The following is a 21,960-nucleotide window of genomic DNA, read 5'->3' as shown; positions in this document are numbered from 1 at the left end:
CACACACACACACACACACACACACACACACACACACACACACACACACACACACACACACACACACACATTATGGAAATGTTATAGTTCTGCATCACTTATAATTCTCATATAGGCATGAATAATAATACACATACGCAGAAACTACATAAATCACTTATTTATTTCCAATAAAATAAATTTGACAGAAATCATCTGCATAGGTTCTTTCATTTACTTTCAACACATACATAGCCTATGATGCAACACCGGCTATCGAAACAAAGACAATACAGTTTGAAGTACCTTTCCACCGTTGAGCTAATATACAATGTTGAACACCTAATAAATAAAACCAACACATTCCAATCATTGACAATAATAAAAAATAGAGTTAGGTTTGAATTAGTTCAATTACCTCATTCTAGTGTCAGATAATACAAAGTGGTGGTAGAGTTAATGGACCCTTAGCCTACTCTCTCTCTAGTGTGCATTATTACACTCGGGTTAAACACACTTATGGAAGTATCAATGCCACGTGGTCTAATATACAGAAGGACTGCGTGATTACCATTCCACAGACGCCCCCCGACACAAACATCACACCATCCCTCCTACCACCGCCCTGCCCACGCACCACACCCCCAACTTCACACACTCTATGTTTTCCGACACGCGGGGACATTTAAGGTCCCGAATGTCAGGCACTAGTGGCCGGGAGGGGGGGGGGGGGCTCTGTGATGGCCGTCCCATACAGCAGACCATGGGGTGAGAGGGGTTGTGCGAGTGGTCGTCACGGTAGGAATGTTTGGCAGGAGGCTCGCCGACGGTCAGCAGCAGCACAGGTTTGGTTTCTGAGCAGACGCAGGTGAGGCGGGCGGCACCAGGCGGACCACCTTAAGACTTGATCTTCCACAGCTGGGGCCCGCAGTCGAGGAGAAGGGGAGGCAGTGATGGGTTATACCACATGCGTAAAGTATATGAAAACATATTCTAATGAGATCTGTGCATTTATTACAGGATAGGGCATAGGTGTGAATTCAAAAAATATTACAACCTATCATTTTAATAAAACCACTTGACAAACAAATAAAAACCCAGGCCGCGCCCCCTAAAACACTGGGCATGCTCAGTAGGACTTCTTAAGACTCACCACAGGCCGCGCCCCCTAAAACACTGGGCATGCTCAGTAGGACTTCGTAAGACTCACCCCAGGCCGCGCCCCCTAAAACACTGGGCATGCTCAGTAGGACTTTGTAAGACTCACCCCAGGCCGCGCCCCCTAAAACACTGGGCATGCTCAGTAGGACTTCGTAAGACTCACCCCAGGCCGCGCCCCCTAAAACACTGGGCATGCTCAGTAGGACTTTGTAAGACTCACCCCAGGCCGCGCCCCCTAAAACACTGGGCATGCTCAGTAGGACTTCGTAAGACTCACCCCAGGCCGCGCCCCCTAAAACACTGGGCATGCTCAGTAGGACTTCGTAAGACTCACCCCAGGCCGCGCCCCCTAAAACACTGGGCATGCTCAGTAGGACTTCGTAGGACTCACCCCAGGCCGCGCCCCCTAAAACACTGGGCATGCTCAGTAGGACTTCGTAAGACTCACCCCAGGCCGCGCCCCCTAAAACACTGGGCATGCTCAGTAGGACTTCATAAGACTCACCACAGGCCGCGCCCCCTAAAAAACTGGGCATGCTCAGTAGGACTTCTTAAGACTCACTCGGATGTTGAAGCCCAGCCGGTCGCTGACTACGGCCGAGACGGCAGACAGGATGACCACCTTGGTGATGTTGTAGATCAGGGGGTTTACAGTCAGACCAAGCAGCCGGAACGGGGTGTCCAGCTCCTGGGGTCAGGAGAACAGCGGACATTAAGACATCAATTGTAGGATAATAATAGATTAATGAAGTGGTTTTCTGTTGCTGAATAATACTGGGAAACAATAACCTAGTTGGACCACAATTGTTTAGAAATCGTTGTAATAACATGCGTTGGACTGAAATTCACTGCTTGATGAAAGTCTAAATATTTGTTCAAATGAATGGTAGTTATCCCCTCGGAGGACAATAAGGAAACAACCATCTTGATGGTATTTGGTTATTTAGATATTTATGAAAACTGCAAATCTCTGCTTGATGGATCGACATGAGTTAAAGGCCCACTATGCAACTTTTTTAGCCGAAATTACATTAAGTATGCAGGTTGAGAGTTATGCTGATGGTTCTGCATCCATTTCTGGGTCGATTGGTGGGTGTGTCATTTACCCATGTCGCCTCTCCAGTGAAAAAGCGCACATGCAACTTGATCTGCTCGGACCGGGACAATCCGGGTGTGGCGCAACGGAAGTATCCTCGAAAATGTAGTCAGATTGTAGTTTTGAAAATGCTTTACGGCACAGACACACACCCAAACATGGCACCGGCTAGATATAAACAGCCAGTTACGAGGTAATTGTTGCATTCATCATGGATCAATCGACTGATAAGGGACCCAAGAGGCGACCGTCGGTGGAACAAAAGAAGAATGGACCAAAAAAGAGATCAGACACGAGTGAAAGGGGAACTATGCAACTTTTTTGGCTTGATTTACCTTAATATAACAGGCTAAGAGTCATTGCGATGGTTCTATCATACATTTTTGTTCGATTGTTCGTTGTTTCGACTCACCCTTGCGCATCTTGGCGGAGAAAAGGAATATGTTTCTGCCGGCGACCCGCCGCCCACTCTCGCGGGAGTCTCGGGTCTCGCGAAGTAACGAATTGCTTTATGGCACAGACCCCCAAACACGGAACCGGCTCGATATAAACACAAGTCACTAAGGGATTGTTATATTCATCATAGATCAGCCGACTAAAAAGAGACAGTGAAACCCAATGTCGGAGGAACAGAAGAAGAGAAAAGGGAGACTGACCGGCAGAGAGGCCAGACACGAGTAAACGTTGGGCAAGCTGTTCAGGAATAGCGTGAACTGAAAGAAAAAGAAGACTGCAAATCAGATGCCGACTCGGCCGTGTTGCTTTTGAAATTGAAAGTACACTTGGGTGGCCTTTGTCTTCGTGGTATTCTTGATGTTGATAGTCTCTGTACAAATGTGTTTGCTCAACCATTTTGTTGTGAGCCCTGTATTCATTGTTTTCTCGACCGTTTTGTTGTGAGCCCTGTATGTTTCTAGCTTGCTTGGTTGCAACCATATAAACACCTTTGTTTCCATGGGTGTTTTGCTGTTCGTCTGTCTCGTCCCCCAGATACAGACTGAATACCCGAATCCAGGTTCTTGTTTATTTAGATTATTATGTTGGCCAAACTTCTTACACTGATTGTTCTGTTCAACCTAAGATAAAACAATTATAATCTAGGATATAAATTCTCCCCGTCAACTATAAAAAATTATGGATTTATGTTTATTGCAATACAAATACACCCTTTTAAAAATGTATAACTTTGCCTACACTTTATGAACATCTACTTCGGACATGGCTCCACGCATTCGCCGGCTTCTTTGAAAACAAATGCACATGGCTCGCGTAGAAGTGCATGGGGAAGGGTCGTCAACGAGTTGTTACGACAGTGTTGTGAAATATCTACTACGAAGCTGTAGGGGGCGTTGTGTAGAGAAATGTGCGTGCCAAAACCAAGAAAACAGCGAAGAAATGCCCGAAGTTGCATAGTGGGCCTTTAAATACAGCTTTGGTTGTGGTTCATGAAAGTTGGGCAGTTCTGGTGTCTGCATGCTGACCTTCATCAGCTTCATGGCCAGCTTCAACACGTTGTTCACCAGAACCAGCTCCTCCTTCTTATTCGGCTTCTTCTCAATCCTCAGGTACAAATTAATCTGAAGGAGAAAGGGATTTAAAAAATAAAACAGATTATGATGGGAATAGACTAGGGGTGTAACGATTCATGCGATGCATCGATGAATCGATTGTCAGTCCTACCGATTCAACTAAATCGATCTGCTAAAATAAATAAATAGAATGAATCGCTTTGGCTTCACCAATAATCGATACAAATGCTTTAAATCATATGAATCAATCATGATTAATGTTTTAAGACTTAGTTTACACGTTTATTTTGTGAAGTGCAGCTCGGTAATCCGTAACTCTGTCATCAGCTAGTCAGCTTGCAAGGTTTTTTTTCTCCCTCACCCTCTACTGGTGCATTTCAAACATGGCAGAGAGCGGCAGCGAGATTGTTAATGCACCAGCAAACTTGAAATCCAAAGTGTGGAAGCATTTTGGCTTCGCAAAGAATAATGGTAAAATTGACAAGGGGTGTGTGACGGGGCGCATAGCTTCCGTCAATGTTGCCTGTGTGTGTTTGTCTTGTTTGACTATGTATTCCGTTACCTTCCTACTGTTTTAAAATCATTTAGCAACCATGTCATTTATCATGCACGCTACGGCAGTTTAATACAATCGTGCAAGTACCATCATTACAACGTTCTGTTTAATACCATTTACCATTAACGTCACCTGTTCTGTTGCAATAACCATTCAAACAAGTATGTCGTTGTCAAATTCCAGGTTTGTTTATTTAGTTTAAAAGTTACATGTTAACACAGCGTAAATGTTCGTCTTACCAGCGTCTCGTCTAGACTTTGTATTAGGGAATGTGTGCCGCGTCAACGGGGTTTAAATTTGTTGATTTCTTTTTGTTGATTTTTTTTGTTGATTTTCGTTTTATTTTTATTGCCTTATGGGCCTTAAATTGGGAAAATAAAAGATCCCATCTTTTTCCAAAATTCTCGTCGGCTCCTGAGTGATTTTTCACCTAGTTCAAGACGCTCCAACACATCTAACCATGACAGGGTGTCACATTATTGCATGTTTATTTCACGGATATAGAATCTTGGTTCAAAGTTACTGAATCGAATCGTGGTTTACAGAATCGAATCGTTTAAAAAAATAATAATTGTCCTTGAATCGAATCGCCAACTACTGAATCGTTAATCGAATCGAATCATATGAAGCCAAAGATTCACACCCCTAGAATAGACTTAAGGTAAAGTATGGTTATTTCAGTCGTTAGGGTTGTCCATCTACCTGCCGGGTTAGGGTGAGGATTAGGGTTAAGGTTAGGGTTGTCCATCTACCTGCCCGGTTAGGGTGAGGGTGAGGGTTAGGGTGAGGATTAGGGTTAAGGTTAGGGTTGTCCATCTACCTGCCCGGTTAGGGTGAGGGTGAGGGTTAGGGTGAGGATTAGGGTTAAGGTTAGGGTTGTCCATCTACCTGCCCGGTTAGGGTGAGGGTGAGGGTTAGGGTGAGGATTTGGGTTAAGGTTAGGGTTGTCCATCTACCTGCCCGGTTAGGGTGAGGGTGAGGGTTAGGGTGAGGATTAGGGTTAAGGTTAGGGTTGTCCATCTACCTGCCCGGTTAGGGTGAGGGTTAGGGTGAGGATTAGGGTTAGGGTTGTCCATCTACCTGCTCGGTGAGCAGCACGGAGGCGTTGCTGTACTTGCTGTTGGTCTCCGAGCCCAGCGTGGCAAGGCGTAAGAGGAAGAGGAGCAGGGCGAAGGCCCACACCATCAGCTCCCAGTTCAGAACAGAGTCCAGGAAGGTCTTGTAATTGTGCAGCAGCTGCAGTATGGGCAGAGGGACATGATATCGAAAGAGCAGCCTACTCTGTGTGTGTTTATTCAAAATAACTGCAAGATATCATCTAGTCTCCTGGCAGGGCCACTATTGGAACAACCGGTTATGTCCCATTATTACGTTCATATCCCCTACGATTAGATAGCACTGACCTGGGCACAGATGATGAAGCAAATGGAAAGAGCCAGGAGGAAGATGGTGGACACAATGACATCCACTGAGCGCTGGGGTCCTCTTCTCTGCATTATAAAACAAATCGAGAGTTCTGAATGGAACTGAGGGGGGACTATAGACCTCTGAAGAAAACGTCCCGCCTCCAAGGCTCCGGTCCCTTCGGTCAAATGTCCATGGGTATTAACATGGCGTTTATGAATGATCGTACATAACAAACTCTGTAGGTGGCGTATAAGTAAAAGCTGCATCATGCTTTGAACCACACACTTTTTCCATCTAGTTTCGACTGGGTTTTTGGATTTTCCGTGCTATTAAAGTAATAAACGATTATTAATGCTACTTTAAAAAGGCACAGATAATCCAAAAACCTAGTTGAAACTAGGTGGGAAAAGTGTGTGGTTCAAAACGTGACACAGCTGTTTCGTCATCAGAGTTTGTTATGTACTATCATTCAAAAGCACCATGTTATTTCCCATGGACAGTATACATTTGACCGAGGGAACCGGAGCCTTGGAGGCGGGACTTATTCTTCAGAGATCTATACTGCAGAAGAGGTTGGCTGCCCCCTACTGGCAACAAAATGTAATAGTAGCACTTTAAAAACAGGACATACAGCATTGAATCCCATCTTTAGGTGTAAACATTCTTGGAACCCAAATTTGCCATCTTATTTTATATAGCTGGAATAGCTGATAACAAATAAATGTTAGAACAGCCAAATATTTGAAACCCTTTGATTAATTCATAGCTGTATGAATACACATTACACAGTTCCAGTGTAGATTCCCTGTTATAATTCATTCCATATGCACAACAGGTGATCCCCAGTCTGGTCATGACCGGAAGGCTGTGAAACCCTAACCCTAACCCTAACCCCTAACCCTAAACTCATCGAGACTAACCTTGAGGAAGGAGCGTAGAGAGAGCCACATCTTGATGTTCTGGACCTTCTTCAGTCTGAAGTGGGGGATCTCAGACTTCTTAGCCTTGCGTGCAGAGGTGAGGTGGCTGAACAGCTTGGCAAAGAGCAGCCTCTGCCGTCGAAAAGAAATATAGATAGAGAGTTATTAATTGTGCTCGCACTCTGTGTAACTTTCCCACTGTCACAACCGGAAGCATAGCGAACTATAGTTCCCCTGAAAGAGTGTCAAAGATGTTTTCGAATCTTTCTGCTACATGAATTTAAAGAAGCTGTTCCGATACACGAGGGTTCGGGATGCCTAGTTTCATGTCAAGCCATGAACAGGACGTTAAGTCCCCCCAAACGATTCTTCCAGTAGTTGCTTTGGTCCGTTCCTGGTGTGGTCTCTCACTGGGCTGTGGCCAGTACCTGTCCCCAACCCAGTAACTACTGGAACAAGGCCGTTCCTGGTGTGGTCTCTCCATTCACCTGTCTGTACGTCCGCTCCGCCACGCACGTCATGAAGAAGAAGAGACCGGCGAGGCAGAACTTCTCCACAGTGACGATGAGGAAGAAGGCGCAGGCGGTGGCGTCGGCCGGCCCCGCGGCCGCGCCCCACAGCCGGGCGGGGGTCAGCAGGGTCAGACTGGACAGGTCCAGCTGCTGGCCCAGCCGGAAGGCGTAGGGCAGGAGGGCCAGCGTGGCCGTCACCAGGCCCGCCAGCATCAGGTAGCCCATGCCCTGCTCCACTGCCTTCACCTGGGGGGGCATCAATGTTGTCATCAATGTAGCGCTCGGTGCTTTATAGGGGACATGACACAAGTGCCAGAAATAAAATGAAAGAAAAGGTAAAAAATTGGGAACCGCAGGGTTAGATTTAGAACAAAACGATGACCCAGTCCTCGATAGGAAGGGAGCTAGACAGGACAACTACAAAGTTAAGATATTGACAGATTGGGATGCCCTTTGTTCTTCTGGTAGGCTGTTCCACAACCATTTTGTGCAACTTGATGTTAACTGGTATATTTTTTATAAAATAATCTTCTTTCTACTTGGCCTCATTTGCCATTCCTATCATTCCTTACTACTAGTCTGCTCTGAATGCAGGGACTGAGTGTCGGGTGGGAGGAACCGCCCGACAGCAGAGGGCACCATGTAGAGATGGAAGAGAGGTGAATGGCTACTGGCTACTGGCTACTGTTAAACGCCTCACTTATTTATTGTTTTGGACTTATTCTGTCCACAGATGAAGCACTACAGAGGAAAGAAAAATCGATAGAAAGGAAAGAGAAGGTGGGATGTGAATTCAGTTCGAGGTCCGTTAATTGGTGCCCTCCGTGACAGTACAAGTACTCCAATTTGTTATGGGAGTAATTGTACTTTTTCTTGAGTATCGTTTTCCGGTACTCGCGCCACTACAGGACACAACACAGGAAGCAATACTACAGTAGTAATAGTATTTCTGCCAGGGTGTCGTACACTGTGTGTAGCCCATGGTGGCCCCAGCTGCGGTTGAGCTATAATATCGTTGACGGTGTGGAGGTGAGGTGAGTAGGGGTGGAGGTGAGGTGAGTAGGGGTGGAGGTGAGGTGAGTAGGGGTGGAGGTGAGGTGAGTAGGGGTGGAGGTGAGGTGAGTAGGGGTGCTGGGAGCGTGTTGACTGTGTGGAGGTGAGGTGAGTAGGGGTGGAGGTGAGGTGAGTAGGGGTGGAGGTGAGGTGAGTAGGGGTGGAGGTGAGGTGAGTAGGGGTGGAGGTGAGGTGAGTAGGGGTGGAGGTGAGGTGAGTAGGGGTGGAGGTGAGGTGAGTAGGGGTGCTGGGAGCGTGTGCGGACGGCGTGCGCTGGCAGCGGTGGTGTACCCGTGTCAGGATGATCCCACTGATCTCCAATACTGACATGTCTGCTTTCTTGCACTCGCCCTTCTCCCAGAATATGGCACTGACGCGGTCACGGGACGGGTGGCAGGGCTGCAGCCAGGACAGCTGGCCCTGCGGTCAGGACAGGACAGGACAGCACACACACACACACACACACACACACACACACACACACACACACACACACACACACACACACACACACACACACACACACACACACACACACACACACACACACACACACACACACACACACACACACACACACACAATTAAAGAGCTCCACATATAGGTGTAGCATTTGAACATTAAATGCAGGATCGTAAAAGTCAGGAGGTGGGGAGTATTTTCGTCCGTGGTCTAGCTACAAAGGATCTCTATTATCTTCTTCTTATGATGGCATAAGAAGAAGATAGTAGATAGTCTATAAGGGTGACTGGCATAGTGATTTACTCAATACTGAACATCATTAAACTATGTTTACTAAAACAAAAATTATGTAAGTATTGTTTAATCTATATTGAGTAATTTTTTTTACATCTTTTAGTATTTCATTATATAGGTTCATTTACTACGGTTTTATTACATTTGCCAAGTCTCTTTAGGAGATAATTCCACCAGCGTTAAAGGACCACGTGGACCCGTTAAAGGACTCAGGGGAACCAGAGACTCACCCCAGCGTTAAAGGACTCAGGGGAACCAGAGACTCACCCCAGCGTTAAAGGACTCGGGGGAACCAGAGACTCACCCCAGCGTTAAAGGACTCGGGGGAACCAGAGACTCACCCCAGCGATGCCCTGCTGCAGGTTCTCCTCATCGCTGCTCAGCGCGGCGGAGGAGGCCGGGAACGCCACGCCCACGTTGTGGCGCCCCTCGCCCTCGCTGCTGCCGCTGGAGGCGGAGTCAGGCCCCTGCAGAAGCTCCTCCCACATGGTGTCATCCGTGTCGGAGGCGAGGCGGGAGTCCCCGGGGGGCGGCCTCAGGCGGTCCAGTTCCCGGGATTTGGCCTTGCCCTCATTGGCCACTGTAACCTCGACTCCTCCTCCTCCTCCTCCTCCTGCTCCTGCTCCTCCTCCTCCTTCCTGTGGCCACAGAAGACACCACCATAGGCGTGTTGGAGAGGATTCATGTCCCTGATCCTTGGTATGGATCATGAGAATGAAGAACTTGATGAATATCTCTTGTCTGACGGCAGACCAGCTGACCTCTGGGTGACCTCTGGGTGACCAGGGGCGTTTCACTGTCTTTCGCTTCATATTTGTTGCGATCATTCATGTTGTTAGAGGCTGGGGTCTGTAAGCGTTTAAGTGTGTAACACAAACTAAAATCCCCTTCTGAACGCTTCCTCCGCTCTTAGATAATATCTCCGTGACGAAGCATGAAGCAAGGCTTCACTTTGGCCCTGGCAGCTTGAGGTCCAGCTCTGTGCTGCCACCAGTAGAACTACCTGGTGTGGTGTACGGCCGGTAGTTCAGCACAGTAAGTGGAACCAGGGGATGACCTGGACCTACCTGGGGTCTGGGGGGGGCTTTGGGGAGCCTGTGAGGGCCCCTCTTCCTCAGGCTGCTGGAGGACGGCGGCAGGCTGGGTGCCGCTGGGGCCTGGGCGTCCCTCGCCTCTTCCTCCTCGTCCGTAGAGAGCTCGTCCGACGCCCGGAACCCCGACTTCCTCTTGCTGCTCTGCAGGAGGACCCAAGTGAGACCAGGGGGTACCCCTCAACCTCAACCTGCTCACTGGGACCAGGGGGGATCCCTCCTGGTCCCAGAGAGACCAGAGGGGTCCCCCCTGGTCCCAGTGAGACCAGGGGGGGACCCCTCCTGGTCCCAGTGAGACCAGGGGGGACCCCTCCACCTCAACCTGCTCATTGAGACCAGGGGGGACCCCTCAACCTCAACCTGCTCACTGAGACCAGGGGGTACCTCTCCTGGTCCCAGTGAGACCAGGGGGGACCCCTCCTGGTCCCAGTGAGACCAGAGTGGACCCCCCTGGTCCCAGTGAGACCAGGGGGGACCCCTCCACCTCAACCTGCTCATTGAGACCAGGGGGGACCCCTCAACCTCAACCTGCTCACTGAGACCAGGGGGGACCCCTCCTGGTCCCAGTGAGACCAGGGGGGACCCCTCCTGGTCCCAGTGAGACCAGAGGGGACCCCCCTGGTCCCAGTGAGACCAGGGGGGACCCCTCCACCTCAACCAGCTCACTGAGACCAGGGGGTACCTCTCCTGGTCTCAATGAGCAGGTTGAGGTGGAGGGGTACCCCCTGGTCTCAATGAGCAGGTTGAGGTGGAGGGGTACCCCCTGGTCTCAATGAGCAGGTTGAGGTGGAGGGGTACCCCCTGGTCTCAATGAGCAGGTTGAGGTGGACCTGTCTCAATGCTGAATGCTTCTAGCAACAATCTCTTCCTCTCATGCCTCGAGTCCTTTAAGCGTCTGTGATTCCAACCCCTTGTTATTGTATGTCTCCATGGCGATGATCATGACATGGTTATCATTGGAACTACTGTACTGAGAATAAACAGGAGCATGGGAGAGGAAGAGAAGTCAGTGGTATACTCAGGAGCTCTGTGGACCTTTTCTGTCCTCTAGTGGTCATCAATGAATGAGAACTAAAACATCATCATCGTGCAGTGTGGACGGACAGACAGCCACCCTGGTGAATCTGATTGACGGCTGGGTGTGATTGACAGCGCCTACCTCGGCTCTGTAGGGCGGCCGCCCGCAGTCCTCCGTCGGCCGAGCCTTCTGCTCCGCCTCTCCTCCGGTCTCCCCCTCCTCCGCCTTCTTGGCTCCTCTGCTCTTCCACGGCCTTCAGCCCACAAACACCTCTGGTTCATTAAGCTCATAGGCAGCAGTGTGGGGGTCCAGGGTCCAGGAGGGGCCTGTGGGGCTGGGGGGGTGGGGGGCTGGGGGGCTGGGGGGGCCTGTGGAGCTGGGGGGGCCTGTGGGGCTGGGGGGCTGGGGGGGCCTGTGGGGCTGGGGGGGCCTGTGGGGCTGGGGGGCTGGGGGGGCCTGTGGGGCTGGGGGGGTGGGGGGGTGGGGGGGCCTGTGGGGCTGGGGGGGCCTGGGGGGCTGGGGGGGTGGGGGGGCCTGTGGGGCTGGGGGGGCCTGGGGGGGTGGGGGGGTGGGGGGGCCTGTGGGGCTGGGGGGGTGGGGGGCTGGGGGGCTGGGGGGGTGGGGGGCTGGGGGGGTGGGGGGGTGTGTGTGTGTGTGTGTGTGTGTGCGTGCGGAGACCCACCTCCTCCGGCGTGCGGGGCTGGCGGTGGAGGCGGGGCTGTTGTTGGCGATGGTGCGGTTGGACTCTGTGGAGACGATCTGGCAGTGCACCGTCCCCAGAAGCAGCATCAGACACACGGGCTCCAACAGATCGCTGGCCCCGGCCGTGGGCAGCTGGAGGTACAGAACCACCGCCGCCACTGATGGTGGGGTGGGCGGGAGGGGGGAGGCAAGACATGAAGACTAGGTTCTGTGGTCCTGCCCAGCTGGTTGAGCAAGGCATTACACTAGCATGAATGACTCCCTCCCTCTCCCCCAGCCCACTGCCAGTGGAATACAGTCTTCCAGAGTAAGAACAACCTACTAGCACCCCCTGGTGTCCCTTTCCTGTACTGACAACCAGGAAGAAAAGATTACGTCAGGCCAATGGGGTCAATCTGTCGAATATTTTTTCCTTATCTAGTCAGAATAGGAGCCAATGGATCGCCATCCCAGTGAATGTTCCGCGTCCTGCACTCAAACATAATGAATAGAAAAAGTTGATATGGCACTTCTCAATGTTCAATCAATTAACATTGAGCTGCTCACCTGACCCTATCCCCACCACCTTCTTAAAAACTGGGTTTAGTTGTCTAGAGGTTGAAGAGTTAGCAATTGTAAATCACTCACTACTGACTGTTATTTTCCCCATGTCGCTATAACTGCTATTGTGAAACCTCTCAAAGAAAAGTAATCTTGATACTTCAGTGCTAAACAATTTTAGGCCAATTTCATACCTACTGTTTTTAGAAGTATATAAACAGTTAAATGATTATTAACATCAAAACTGTTTATTTGAGGAGTTTCAATCCGGCTTTCGTCCTCACCACAGCACTGAGACAGCGCTAGTTAAAGCTGTTTATGACCAAACAATGAACATGGATGACAAGAAACTCTCAATATTAGTACTAGACTTAAGTGCTGCTTTCGACACAGTTGATCATGACATCCTTATAAACAGAATAAAGCCCGAGGTTGGCCTCTTTGGCACTGTTTTAGACTAAGCCCCTAGTAAAAAATCTTGGTGTGATTCTAGACCCTGATTTTAATTTTAAATCTCACATCAGTAATGTAACGAAAACCCCTTTCTATCACCTTAGAAATATTGCTAAAGTGCAACCGTTTCTCTCTCAGGCAGATACTGAGAGACTAATGCATGCTTTTATTACTAGCAGGCTTGATTATTGTAATGCTCTCCTATCATATATATATTTTTTACTATCGTTTTACTTATATCTTCAGTTATTTTCACTTTACTTTTGTATTAAAATTGTACAGCTGTATTTTTAACTGTTCTGTTAAGCTGGTTGTATTACAACTTTGCCAGGAAGGCGCTATTAAAATAAAGTTTGTATTGTATTTTATTGTATGAGTTAGGTTTGATTCCCACAAGGGGTAGCAATGTTTAAAACATATTCCCCAGACTGTCCATCAAACACTTTGGATTAAAGTCTCTAACAAAGAGCACACATTTGGCTGATGGTTAAGTATGTATTTCCTTTTTTTCTTACTTCACATATTTTCCAGATCAACGATCATCAATTGGACTTTTACATTATTCCAAGACTTGCTTGTTTCCTAAAGCTGTCGCTGCTGTGATTTCAATGCCCTTGACTACAGTAGGCCTCAACAAGAGACAGCCCAACTCGAACCAGAAGAACTCAGCAGCCGTTGGACACCAACCAATCAGAGGGAGGGAACAGATACCGGTTCTTCAACTTTAATGGTAGTAAACATTGTTCCAGGTTCAGCATGAGCAGGATGCCCCCGGGAGAGCACAGCCTACCTTGCATGAAGTAGAGCAGCAGGATGCACCAGGAGACGTGTGTGGAGGTGACCTGGGTCCACCAGCGGAAGAAGAAGGGGAAGAGGAGCACCCGGACGAGGCCTTTGCGGGTCAGAGACGCCCAGGGGCTCTCTGGCTTGGCCTTGCTGAACGTAGATCCTGGCAGGGCCCAAACACAGAGACACGTCTGACTGGGGTTGAGCTTCAATGTGCCTGAATGAACACGTCTAATAAAATGGTACTCTATGGATCCCTCACAGGATGAGCGGGTGTGGTAGCAGAAAGTACGGGACCGTAATAGAAAAAAGGCATACAAATGTAAACTAAAAGTGAAAACTACTAAAACTTTACATGGAACATGTACATTTACAATCTGCAACGCAGATGCAAAAATAAAAGTACAATGCATCAACATCCTAAAATAGTTTGTAACCATGTCATGAACCCATTTTAGGCCTGAAACTTATTGCAGCCCTCAACACGTTACATTGTTATGAACCTTTTCCACACACTTTGTTTCAGCCCTATCAACATCTGAACCGACCCTGCTCCCATTGCGCCATACTTCCAGGTTTGCTTGTACAAATCATAAGGCATTCATATATTACACTGATCCTTTATGATACCTTGGTTACCTCGTAATAATCTGTTTGTATTCATTATACATATCTTTCATCAATCTATCATTGTTAGCTTTAGATTATGAAGCTATTCTAACTCTCTGTCTTGAGTAAAATACAGATATGCTGATGATAATCACCTCTGACCAGATCCACATCGATAAGATCTGGCTTGATGTGGCCAGTCTTCATTGGTTTGCTGTCGATGTCCTAGGAAATTAAGAATAGTTAGGATTGATGGGAGGACAAATTATTTTATGGAAATTAACATTAGTGTAGTTAGCAAATATAGTCGTTTGATGAGTTTCCTTACATTAAGCTCAGCCTTCTCCAGAGATTTCTCCCATACTTGCTGATCGTACGCCCCGATCTATTGCAGAGATTATTGAATAACATTTCAATCATGATCTGGCATTGAAAAACAACAACCATACGTTCCACTATCAATCTTAATGTACCTTCTCTTGATACCAAGCTATTCTCGCCATTGCCAAATGACACTGAAACAAGGGGCATCGATGTCAGGTCATTTCACAGAAACCCACAGGAAGGCGGTGGGGAAATCCAGACCCTGACAGCAAAACAAGACAACGTCGCTGTTTGTATCATTGATTACCAAACAGTATAAACAAAGCAAATACACCGAAGAACAATAACAATAATACAAAAAACAACAACAATACGTTTGAAATCAAGGGCATGAAGCAGATAAGAAAGCATTTACAATGACAGTATGCCAAACAGGGGAACTTCAGTCCTGTCCAGAAACGGTTTACACCATTTGATTTAAATGAACCCTCCTCTTCATCATACCTGACAATCCAGACGCAGTGGAAGATCGTTCAAGTTATCATACTATCACAGATATACTATACTACTAACCCTAACTATCACAGATCGCTGTGCATCGACAGTCTTCGCCTCATCGGAGTGAGAGAGGTCGGGAGGAAACTCCAGCTCCCAAACATAACAGTGGATGTGTTTTTAACCACTAACCCAAACCCACTACAGCGCTGATAACGCCTCGTACTATTTATTCAATGTGGGAAAACACACCGTTGGCGGAATGCAAAATCAAGCCCTACGACTATCACAAAAGAATACACGATGCGCAAAGATTTATTTGAATTGTAAAGTATTTTTCATTCACGGAGTTACCTGACTAACTTCACTCTCACATTGGGCAGTTGGGTGGCCTACTTCCCTTTTCCGGGTTTTGTTTGGTTTGCACGTTCCGACGCTCCTTGCAGCGTGCATCACATTCAACCAATCAGAGCGCATGGTGAATGTTGACAGAAGAATAATGGTGTGATCCAGATGCCTCAGACGCCCCAATCGCTTGTTATGCTCATCAAAAACAACCCGACTTTGCATGGTATTTCAATATTCGATAAGGAATATACAATTAGTTAAATCGCGGACACAGCAATCCTTTAAAAGAAAAAAATTGATGGTAGATGTTTCCCTTAATTCAGTCTCAGTATTCTCGAAAGCATCTGGATTATCCCTTAACATTAAAAAATGTGAGCTACTTCCCATTCATTCTTCTACAGATTCCACCATTTCTTCAATCAAGGTTAAACCCGAAGTGAAATATCTAGGAATAGTTTTGTCTAAAAATGCCATCAGAAGGGAAGATGTTAATTTTTCTAACCGTTTAAGAGATAATTCATTGAGAAACAATCTCTTAGTCGCTGGCTAAGCAGAGACCTCTCACTATTTTTGGTAGAGCTATTCTTTCTAAAACAGAAGGTTTATCCACAGCAGCATATCATGTAACTCCCTTTATGTCTCTTCCGCTAATGTTAAAAAAACAACTCAATTATATTCCAGTTTCTTTGGAGAAATAACACCCATTATATCAGAAAACCACAGTTAGATAAGAATATGATAAGAGTGGTATTAAAGCATTGAATTTTAAATCAATGTTTGGGACCTTAAAGGCCATGTTGCGGGTCTCCCGGAAGGGGCGGACTTACGAGCTCTATAGTGCTCTATGGTTCGAATTCTTCAAATGCTTAGGAAAGGTGCTCATCTGTATTATGTTATTTCGTCTTTGGCAACATGAGCGCGATTGTTTTTTTAAACCTGCCTGGCAACGGACAACCCCTTACGTATTCTGTTGTCCGTTGCCTGGCTACGTTGGCGGTACAAATTTGGCACCCGGTACAAATTTGGTGTGACAGCCTCAATGCATCTTTAACCCTCCTTTATCATAGCTTACACCTGAGCAACCTTTACAAAAGGAAAGGAGATATTGGTATCCCATAAAGCTTTACGGCGGCAACATTTAAAGCAACCGGCCACCAACAAAGTTTAACGACTTTACGCGAAGACGGATGAGACGAGGTAAAGCAGAAGAAAAGAAGAAAAGAAAATTTATAATAATGGATTCGAATTCCAGAAATTAATTAATTTATTGCTGGTTAGTAAGCACAAAATATACGTAAGAAAATAAAATGCCAACCTCATATTTAGGAAAAACTACCGGGGGCAGTTCATTTCAACATCAACATAAGTTTAGCCTATTTTTTTTTCACATGTGAATTGGGATTCAAGTGTCCTAAAATGTTCCCGTTGGCCAAGTCTGACCTTGGTGATTGTAACTGTTGGCGACAACTTGATTGAAATCAATACAAGAAGAGCGCTTGTTGTAGTCCATCTTCGGAAAAATGTAGTTTCACGCTACAGACGCTAGAGGTCAGCAATACCTGCCGTCGCACTCGAGTCAAATTCATTTTAAACAGGTGTTTTTTCCTATATTTGAAAGGAAGCCCCTTTTCATATCTCCTTGATCCGATGTTGTTTGTCATAAAGGTTAAGGAAAGGCATAAAGGTAAGGTCATTTGACAATCCGAAGAGGCCCAAGGAGTTCGAAGGCACAGCTCTCAGAGTGTTCGTCGTCTCTGAACAAAGGAAAGGGGATTGGTCACAGGTGTGGCTGATAGTCAGTGGCAGGGAGTGAGTAACTGATAGTTAGTGGCAGGGAGTGAGTAACTGATTGGTCAGTGGCAGGGCAGGGAGTGAGTAACTGATTAGTCAGTGGCAGGGAGTGAGTAACTGATAGTCAGTGGCAGGGCAGGGAGTGAGTAACTGATAGTCAGTGGCAGGGCAGGGAGTGAGTAACTGATTAGTCAGTGGCAGGGCAGGGAGTGAGTAACTGATAGTTAGTGGCAGGGAGTGAGTAACTGATAGTCAGTGGCAGGGCAGGGAGTGAGTAACTGATTAGTCAGTGGATGGGCAGGGAGTGAGTAACTGATTGGTCAGTGGCAGGGCAGGGAGTGAGTAACTGATAGTCAGTGGCAGGGCAGGGAGTGAGTAACTGATAGTCAGTGGCAGGGCAGGGAGTGAGTAACTGATTAGTCAGTGGCAGGGCAGGGAGTGAGTAACTGATAGTTAGTGGCAGGGAGTGAGTAACTGATAGTCAGTGGCAGGGCAGGGAGTGAGTAACTGATTAGTCAGTGGATGGGCAGGGAGTGAGTAACTGATTGGTCAGTGGCAGGGCAGGGAGTGAGTAACTGATAGTCAGTGGCAGGGCAGGGAGTGAGTAACTGATTGGTCAGTGGCAGGGCAGGGAGTGAGTAACTGATTGGTCAGTGGCAGGGCAGGGAGTGAGTAACTGATTGGTCAGTGGCAGGGCAGGGAGTGAGTAACTGATTAGTCAGTGGCAGGGCAGGGAGTGAGTAACTGATAGTCAGTGGCAGGGCAGGGAGTGAGTAACTGATTGGTCAGTGGCAGGGCAGGGAGTGAGTAACTGATTGGTCAGTGGCAGGGCAGGGAGTGAGTAACTGATTGGTCAGTGGCAGGGCAGGGAGTGAGTAACTGATTGGTCAGTGGCAGGGAGTGAGTAACTGATTGGTCAGTGGCAGGGCAGGGAGTGAGTAACTGATTAGTCAGTGGCAGGGCAGGGAGTGAGTAACTGATAGTCAGTGGCAGGGCAGGGAGTGAGTAACTGATTAGTCAGTGGCAGGGCAGGGAGTGAGTAACTGATTAGTCAGTGGCAGGGCAGGGAGTGAGTACAGTTAGAAAACGGTGTGTGTGTGTGCACTTCTTCCAGGCATGAGAACAGCATGCATCTACTAGTAGGGCTCCTGAGTGGCTCCCAGGCTCAGTGGTGTCTGCTGGCCCTCCAGTGTCTCCACGAGCTGTCCCAGTCCCACCAGCCCAACGTGACCCTGGCTTGTGTGCCCGCCACCCCTTACCTGCTCACCTACCTGTCCGGCCAAAGCACCAAGCTGACAGTCAGTGGCCAAGTGCACCAAACACAGAGAAATTATGTCTTAGAATTGTAAGTGTGTGTGTGTGTGTGTGTGTGTGTGTGTGTGTGTGTGTGTGTGTGTGTGTGTGTGTGTGTGTGTCCAGAGCCAGCGTTCCAACCTAGCCGTAGTGGAAGCCGTAGGTTTCACTCTCTCCCAGCTGCTTCAGGCGAAGGACGCAGCGGAGAAGATAACACCGTGAGTCCTGCAGCAGAACTTCCCGTATTCTCCACCGCATTCAGGGGCGCTTCATAGGGCGTGGCCGTGACTCAGGGTGCTGTTCTCTCCTTCTGCAGGGCGGTGCTAGCCTCAGGCCTGCCTTCACTCCTGAGGTCTGTGCTGTCCCCTGACCCCCAGTTCGGCCTGGCTCCGGCCATCGAGTGTGCTTGGTGTCTTCACTACCTCACCTGCAGGTCGGGGTCTCCCACCGCCAGAGAAGCACCACAGATGTTTATTCCCACTCCCATTCCCAATTTCATTCCAATAATCCTGTTAATCGTTGCCCTATTGACTTGTGGGTATTTTCCGCTCTGAATGGTGTCCAGTGCTATCTTTTAGGATTTGTATATTCCTAGTAGTGATCCAGTTATGTAATCTATATGATATGGCTTTCTTTAATCTGCCTTTTGTTTTCTTAACCCAGCTCTGCCCGGAGAGCTGACGGGACCCTGTCAAGGTACAGTTCTCTATTAGTGGCCCTAGGGGTTGCTGTTTCTAAAGGCACCAAAGAAGAAGGCATGGAACTGGTGAGGAAGGGGTGGATATGAAGAAAACATACTCTTTGATCGTTTCCCGTTCATTATTCCCATTTGATCGAAGCCCCTTACAATGTGGCAAAATGACAAATCAGTAATCTCTCAAATTAGGATTCGGGATGTGGCTATTAAACGGATTTATTTCATTTCTTCCCTACTTCTATTTCTTCTTCCTGGCCACTTCTGCGCTCTGTGGGCAATCTGCTCTCGTCTGGTCCTCTGGGGGACATGGGCTCCCAGGGGGGCGACCTCCTGCCTGCGTTGTGCGCTCTTGCTCGGGCCTTACTGCCTTCCCATCCGGCCCTGGCCCTGGAGAGCGCCTGGGTCCTCAACAACCTAACAGGTTGGACCGCAATGTGATGGCGCCTCATTACACCAGTTAGGGTAAGGGTTAACCTAACCCTAACAGTAGTGAATATACCCTTATAGTGAATATAATCTGTCACTCGCTCGCATACAGCTGACTCCAGCGAGCTCTGCACTGCGCTGCTGGATCTCAACCTGGTTCCAGAACTGATCCAGCTCCTGCCTTTCTCTCAAGGAATCAACACAATGGTGAGCAGAGACAAACATAGCAACGTATGAGTGTATAAACACAGCGATATCTGTTAGATCAACTGTTAGCTCAACAATACCGCTTCAATATCTGTTAGATCAACTTTTAGCTCAACAACACCACTTAACGTGAAGCAGATTTTGTGTAACCTTTTTCACGACAAAGCGCATACGGACTCTACCGACCTATCATGAAAGTGCTATTCTATTCTCCATTAGATGAATGAACTGGCTGACGAGCTATGTATTTTTATTGTTTTAATTGCATGACAAATATTTTTGATGTATGCCCATTTTAATGAGCTGTGTCCTCACATGAACGTGAGGACAAACTTAATTTCGACACCCCAAGCAAACTACGCGTTTTAGGCTCTGGGCGTATCTGCAAGTCACACCAGACCTAAATGATTGATACAGTATTATTCTGCCTTATTGATTCTACATGTTTTATGCGTGTTTCATAGGTTTATCATAAAGTTGTTCCTCTGATCTTATGTACTACTCCGGAGTATAATGCAGTAAAATTCTATAACATACCTTTAATTAAACATTCATCAAGCCATAAAAAGGTTTGGTACTTTCTTATACATGAGTTGCTAAAACTTCCATTATATACATTGGTCAGTGTGCTGCTGAAGCTGAAATGCAGTAAGTGCTATCAGGTAAAGATAAAAACTCCTTTGTATCTCATGTCTTGGGGACACTGATGAATCAACCTTACTTGACATATCATGTAGACTCGGTTGTCCTGCCCAGTCTGCTGGCGATTTGAGTTCGCCCTGCAGAAGGGTCTGGAGAAGAGCAGTACATGTCTTTCTAGTTACGATACGTTTTTACGAGAGCCAATCACCAATATGGCTTTTTCCCCCTGGAATGTTATTGGCTGGTTTAATACGATGACAACAGGGAAGCGACGGCAAGCAGCCAATTGCGGACAGAGTCATGTGAACTGGGCCCGGTGATCACGCCTCTTGTGCTGAAATTACAGCAGCTTCCCAAGACCAACGTGCAATCTACTATTGAGCTGGTCCGGCAATAGCCAGGCTACATATCATGTACAGTCCCCCGAACCCACACGTGCAGACATAAAACAAACATCAATAAATGGCATCACCCAAACTGGGCCCTAACCCTAACCAGATTAACCCTAACCCTAACCAGACTAACCCTAACCAGACTAACCCTAACCCTAACCAGACTAACCCTAACCCTAACCAGACTAACCCTAACCAGACTAACACTAACCCTCCATTTGTTTCCCAGCTCCTTCGGGTTCTGGGTAACGTTGCCCACCAGACTAACCGGTCCTGCTCCCAGCTGGCCCGTGCTGGGCTGGTGCCCGCCCTGTGTGCTACTCTCAGGATTTCTGAGCCGGACGTGGTGGCTCTGAGCCTGGAGGTCCTCTTCATGCTGGTAGCAGGTTGCCCACAAGTAAGTACAAGCACCTCGCCTTTCAGAAACCGAAGGTCGAAAGCACAGCAACAGCACCGTCTCTGGTGACGGTGGGTTATTGCGTGTGATGTGCCTGATTGATTACACTTGATATTAACTAGTAATAATTTAAGGTTACGGTTTAGGTTGAGGGTTAAAGGGATACTTCGCTGATACAAAACCGGCGTTCTATCATTATAAAATCGCTATTATAATATAAAAAAGGTTTTTTTTTCTTCCCTCAGTCTAACCCAGTCTACCCTGGCCCAGCTGTCCTCCTTACATTTCTTCTGACCTGACGTCAAATGACGCGTTTGGAGAAAGTTTTTCCAATGTAGAATGAGGGGGGGGGGAGCTCGCGTACGAGGTGTTAACACAATGTCCACCATGTTTCTTCACCGCTTAGCTAGTCCGACACAAACCTCCGACCATGGCAGAAGCAAATTTGCAATGGGAAACAGCCGAAGTGGAGACCCATTGTATTGATTCTCAGCCATGGTGGAGAAGGAATTGGGGGAAGAATCGTTAGCTTTGACTCTCTGAAGTCCAGATTGAACTGCAACTTCAGATTGATGAGGAAGGACCAGAGACGTCGGAGTACCAGACGCAGTCGTTTATTCATAATATCCTCTCAAACAACTCCGTCGGGGTGTCCGACGTCTCTGGTTCTTCCACATCAATCTGAAGTAGACTGAACTGCGACATGGAGGAGAAAGGGATTAAGGACCGCGATTTGTCTTCCGCCGGAACCCCGCTGCCCGCTGCCGAGGCACCACCGCC

At 47.7% G+C, this 21,960-nt stretch overlaps 3 protein-coding genes across 8 annotated transcripts; 2 read left to right on the top strand and 1 right to left on the bottom strand.

The window, feature by feature from the left end:
• Window positions 1–145: 145 nt before the first annotated feature.
• phtf1 (putative homeodomain transcription factor 1) lies at window positions 146–15,420 on the bottom strand. Of its 6 annotated transcripts, none has more exons than XM_060069003.1 (17): window positions 15,342–15,420; window positions 14,642–14,754; window positions 14,497–14,553; window positions 14,324–14,393; window positions 13,564–13,722; window positions 11,761–11,938; window positions 11,220–11,331; window positions 10,033–10,204; window positions 9,311–9,588; window positions 8,505–8,633; window positions 7,137–7,406; window positions 6,649–6,780; window positions 5,725–5,811; window positions 5,402–5,557; window positions 3,718–3,813; window positions 1,703–1,828; window positions 146–897 (listed from the first exon to the last, which is right to left on the bottom strand). In XM_060069003.1, the coding sequence occupies exons 2-17, from the start codon at window positions 14,669–14,671 to the stop codon at window positions 877–879; spliced, it is 2,073 nt and encodes a 690-aa protein (XP_059924986.1). In that variant the 5' UTR covers window positions 14,672–14,754; window positions 15,342–15,420; the 3' UTR covers window positions 146–876. The 6 variants fall into 6 exon arrangements, with proteins under 6 accessions (XP_059924986.1, XP_059924987.1, XP_059924982.1 ...); XM_060069004.1 differs by having other exon boundaries at window positions 9,311–9,585; XM_060068999.1 differs by having other exon boundaries at window positions 9,311–9,664; window positions 10,037–10,204.
• Window positions 15,421–18,221: 2,801 nt separating this feature from the next.
• LOC132470901 (transmembrane and coiled-coil domain-containing protein 6-like) lies at window positions 18,222–18,973 on the top strand. Its single transcript, XM_060069827.1, has 3 exons — window positions 18,222–18,424; window positions 18,546–18,637; window positions 18,736–18,973. The coding sequence occupies exons 1-3, from the start codon at window positions 18,254–18,256 to the stop codon at window positions 18,971–18,973; spliced, it is 501 nt and encodes a 166-aa protein (XP_059925810.1). The 5' UTR covers window positions 18,222–18,253.
• Window positions 18,974–19,373: 400 nt separating this feature from the next.
• On the top strand, window positions 19,374–21,249 carry LOC132470900 (transmembrane and coiled-coil domain-containing protein 6-like). Its single transcript, XM_060069826.1, has 3 exons — window positions 19,374–19,537; window positions 19,655–19,749; window positions 21,013–21,249. The coding sequence occupies exons 1-3, from the start codon at window positions 19,423–19,425 to the stop codon at window positions 21,247–21,249; spliced, it is 447 nt and encodes a 148-aa protein (XP_059925809.1). The 5' UTR covers window positions 19,374–19,422.
• The last annotated feature ends 711 nt before the right edge of the window (window positions 21,250–21,960 follow it).

Source organism: Gadus macrocephalus, chromosome 13 (assembly GCF_031168955.1).
Source record: "Gadus macrocephalus chromosome 13, ASM3116895v1".
Lineage (NCBI taxonomy): Eukaryota > Metazoa > Chordata > Actinopteri > Gadiformes > Gadidae > Gadus > Gadus macrocephalus.
Note: the sequence above shows the minus strand (reverse complement) of the source record. Positions and strands in the feature narration are given on the sequence as shown.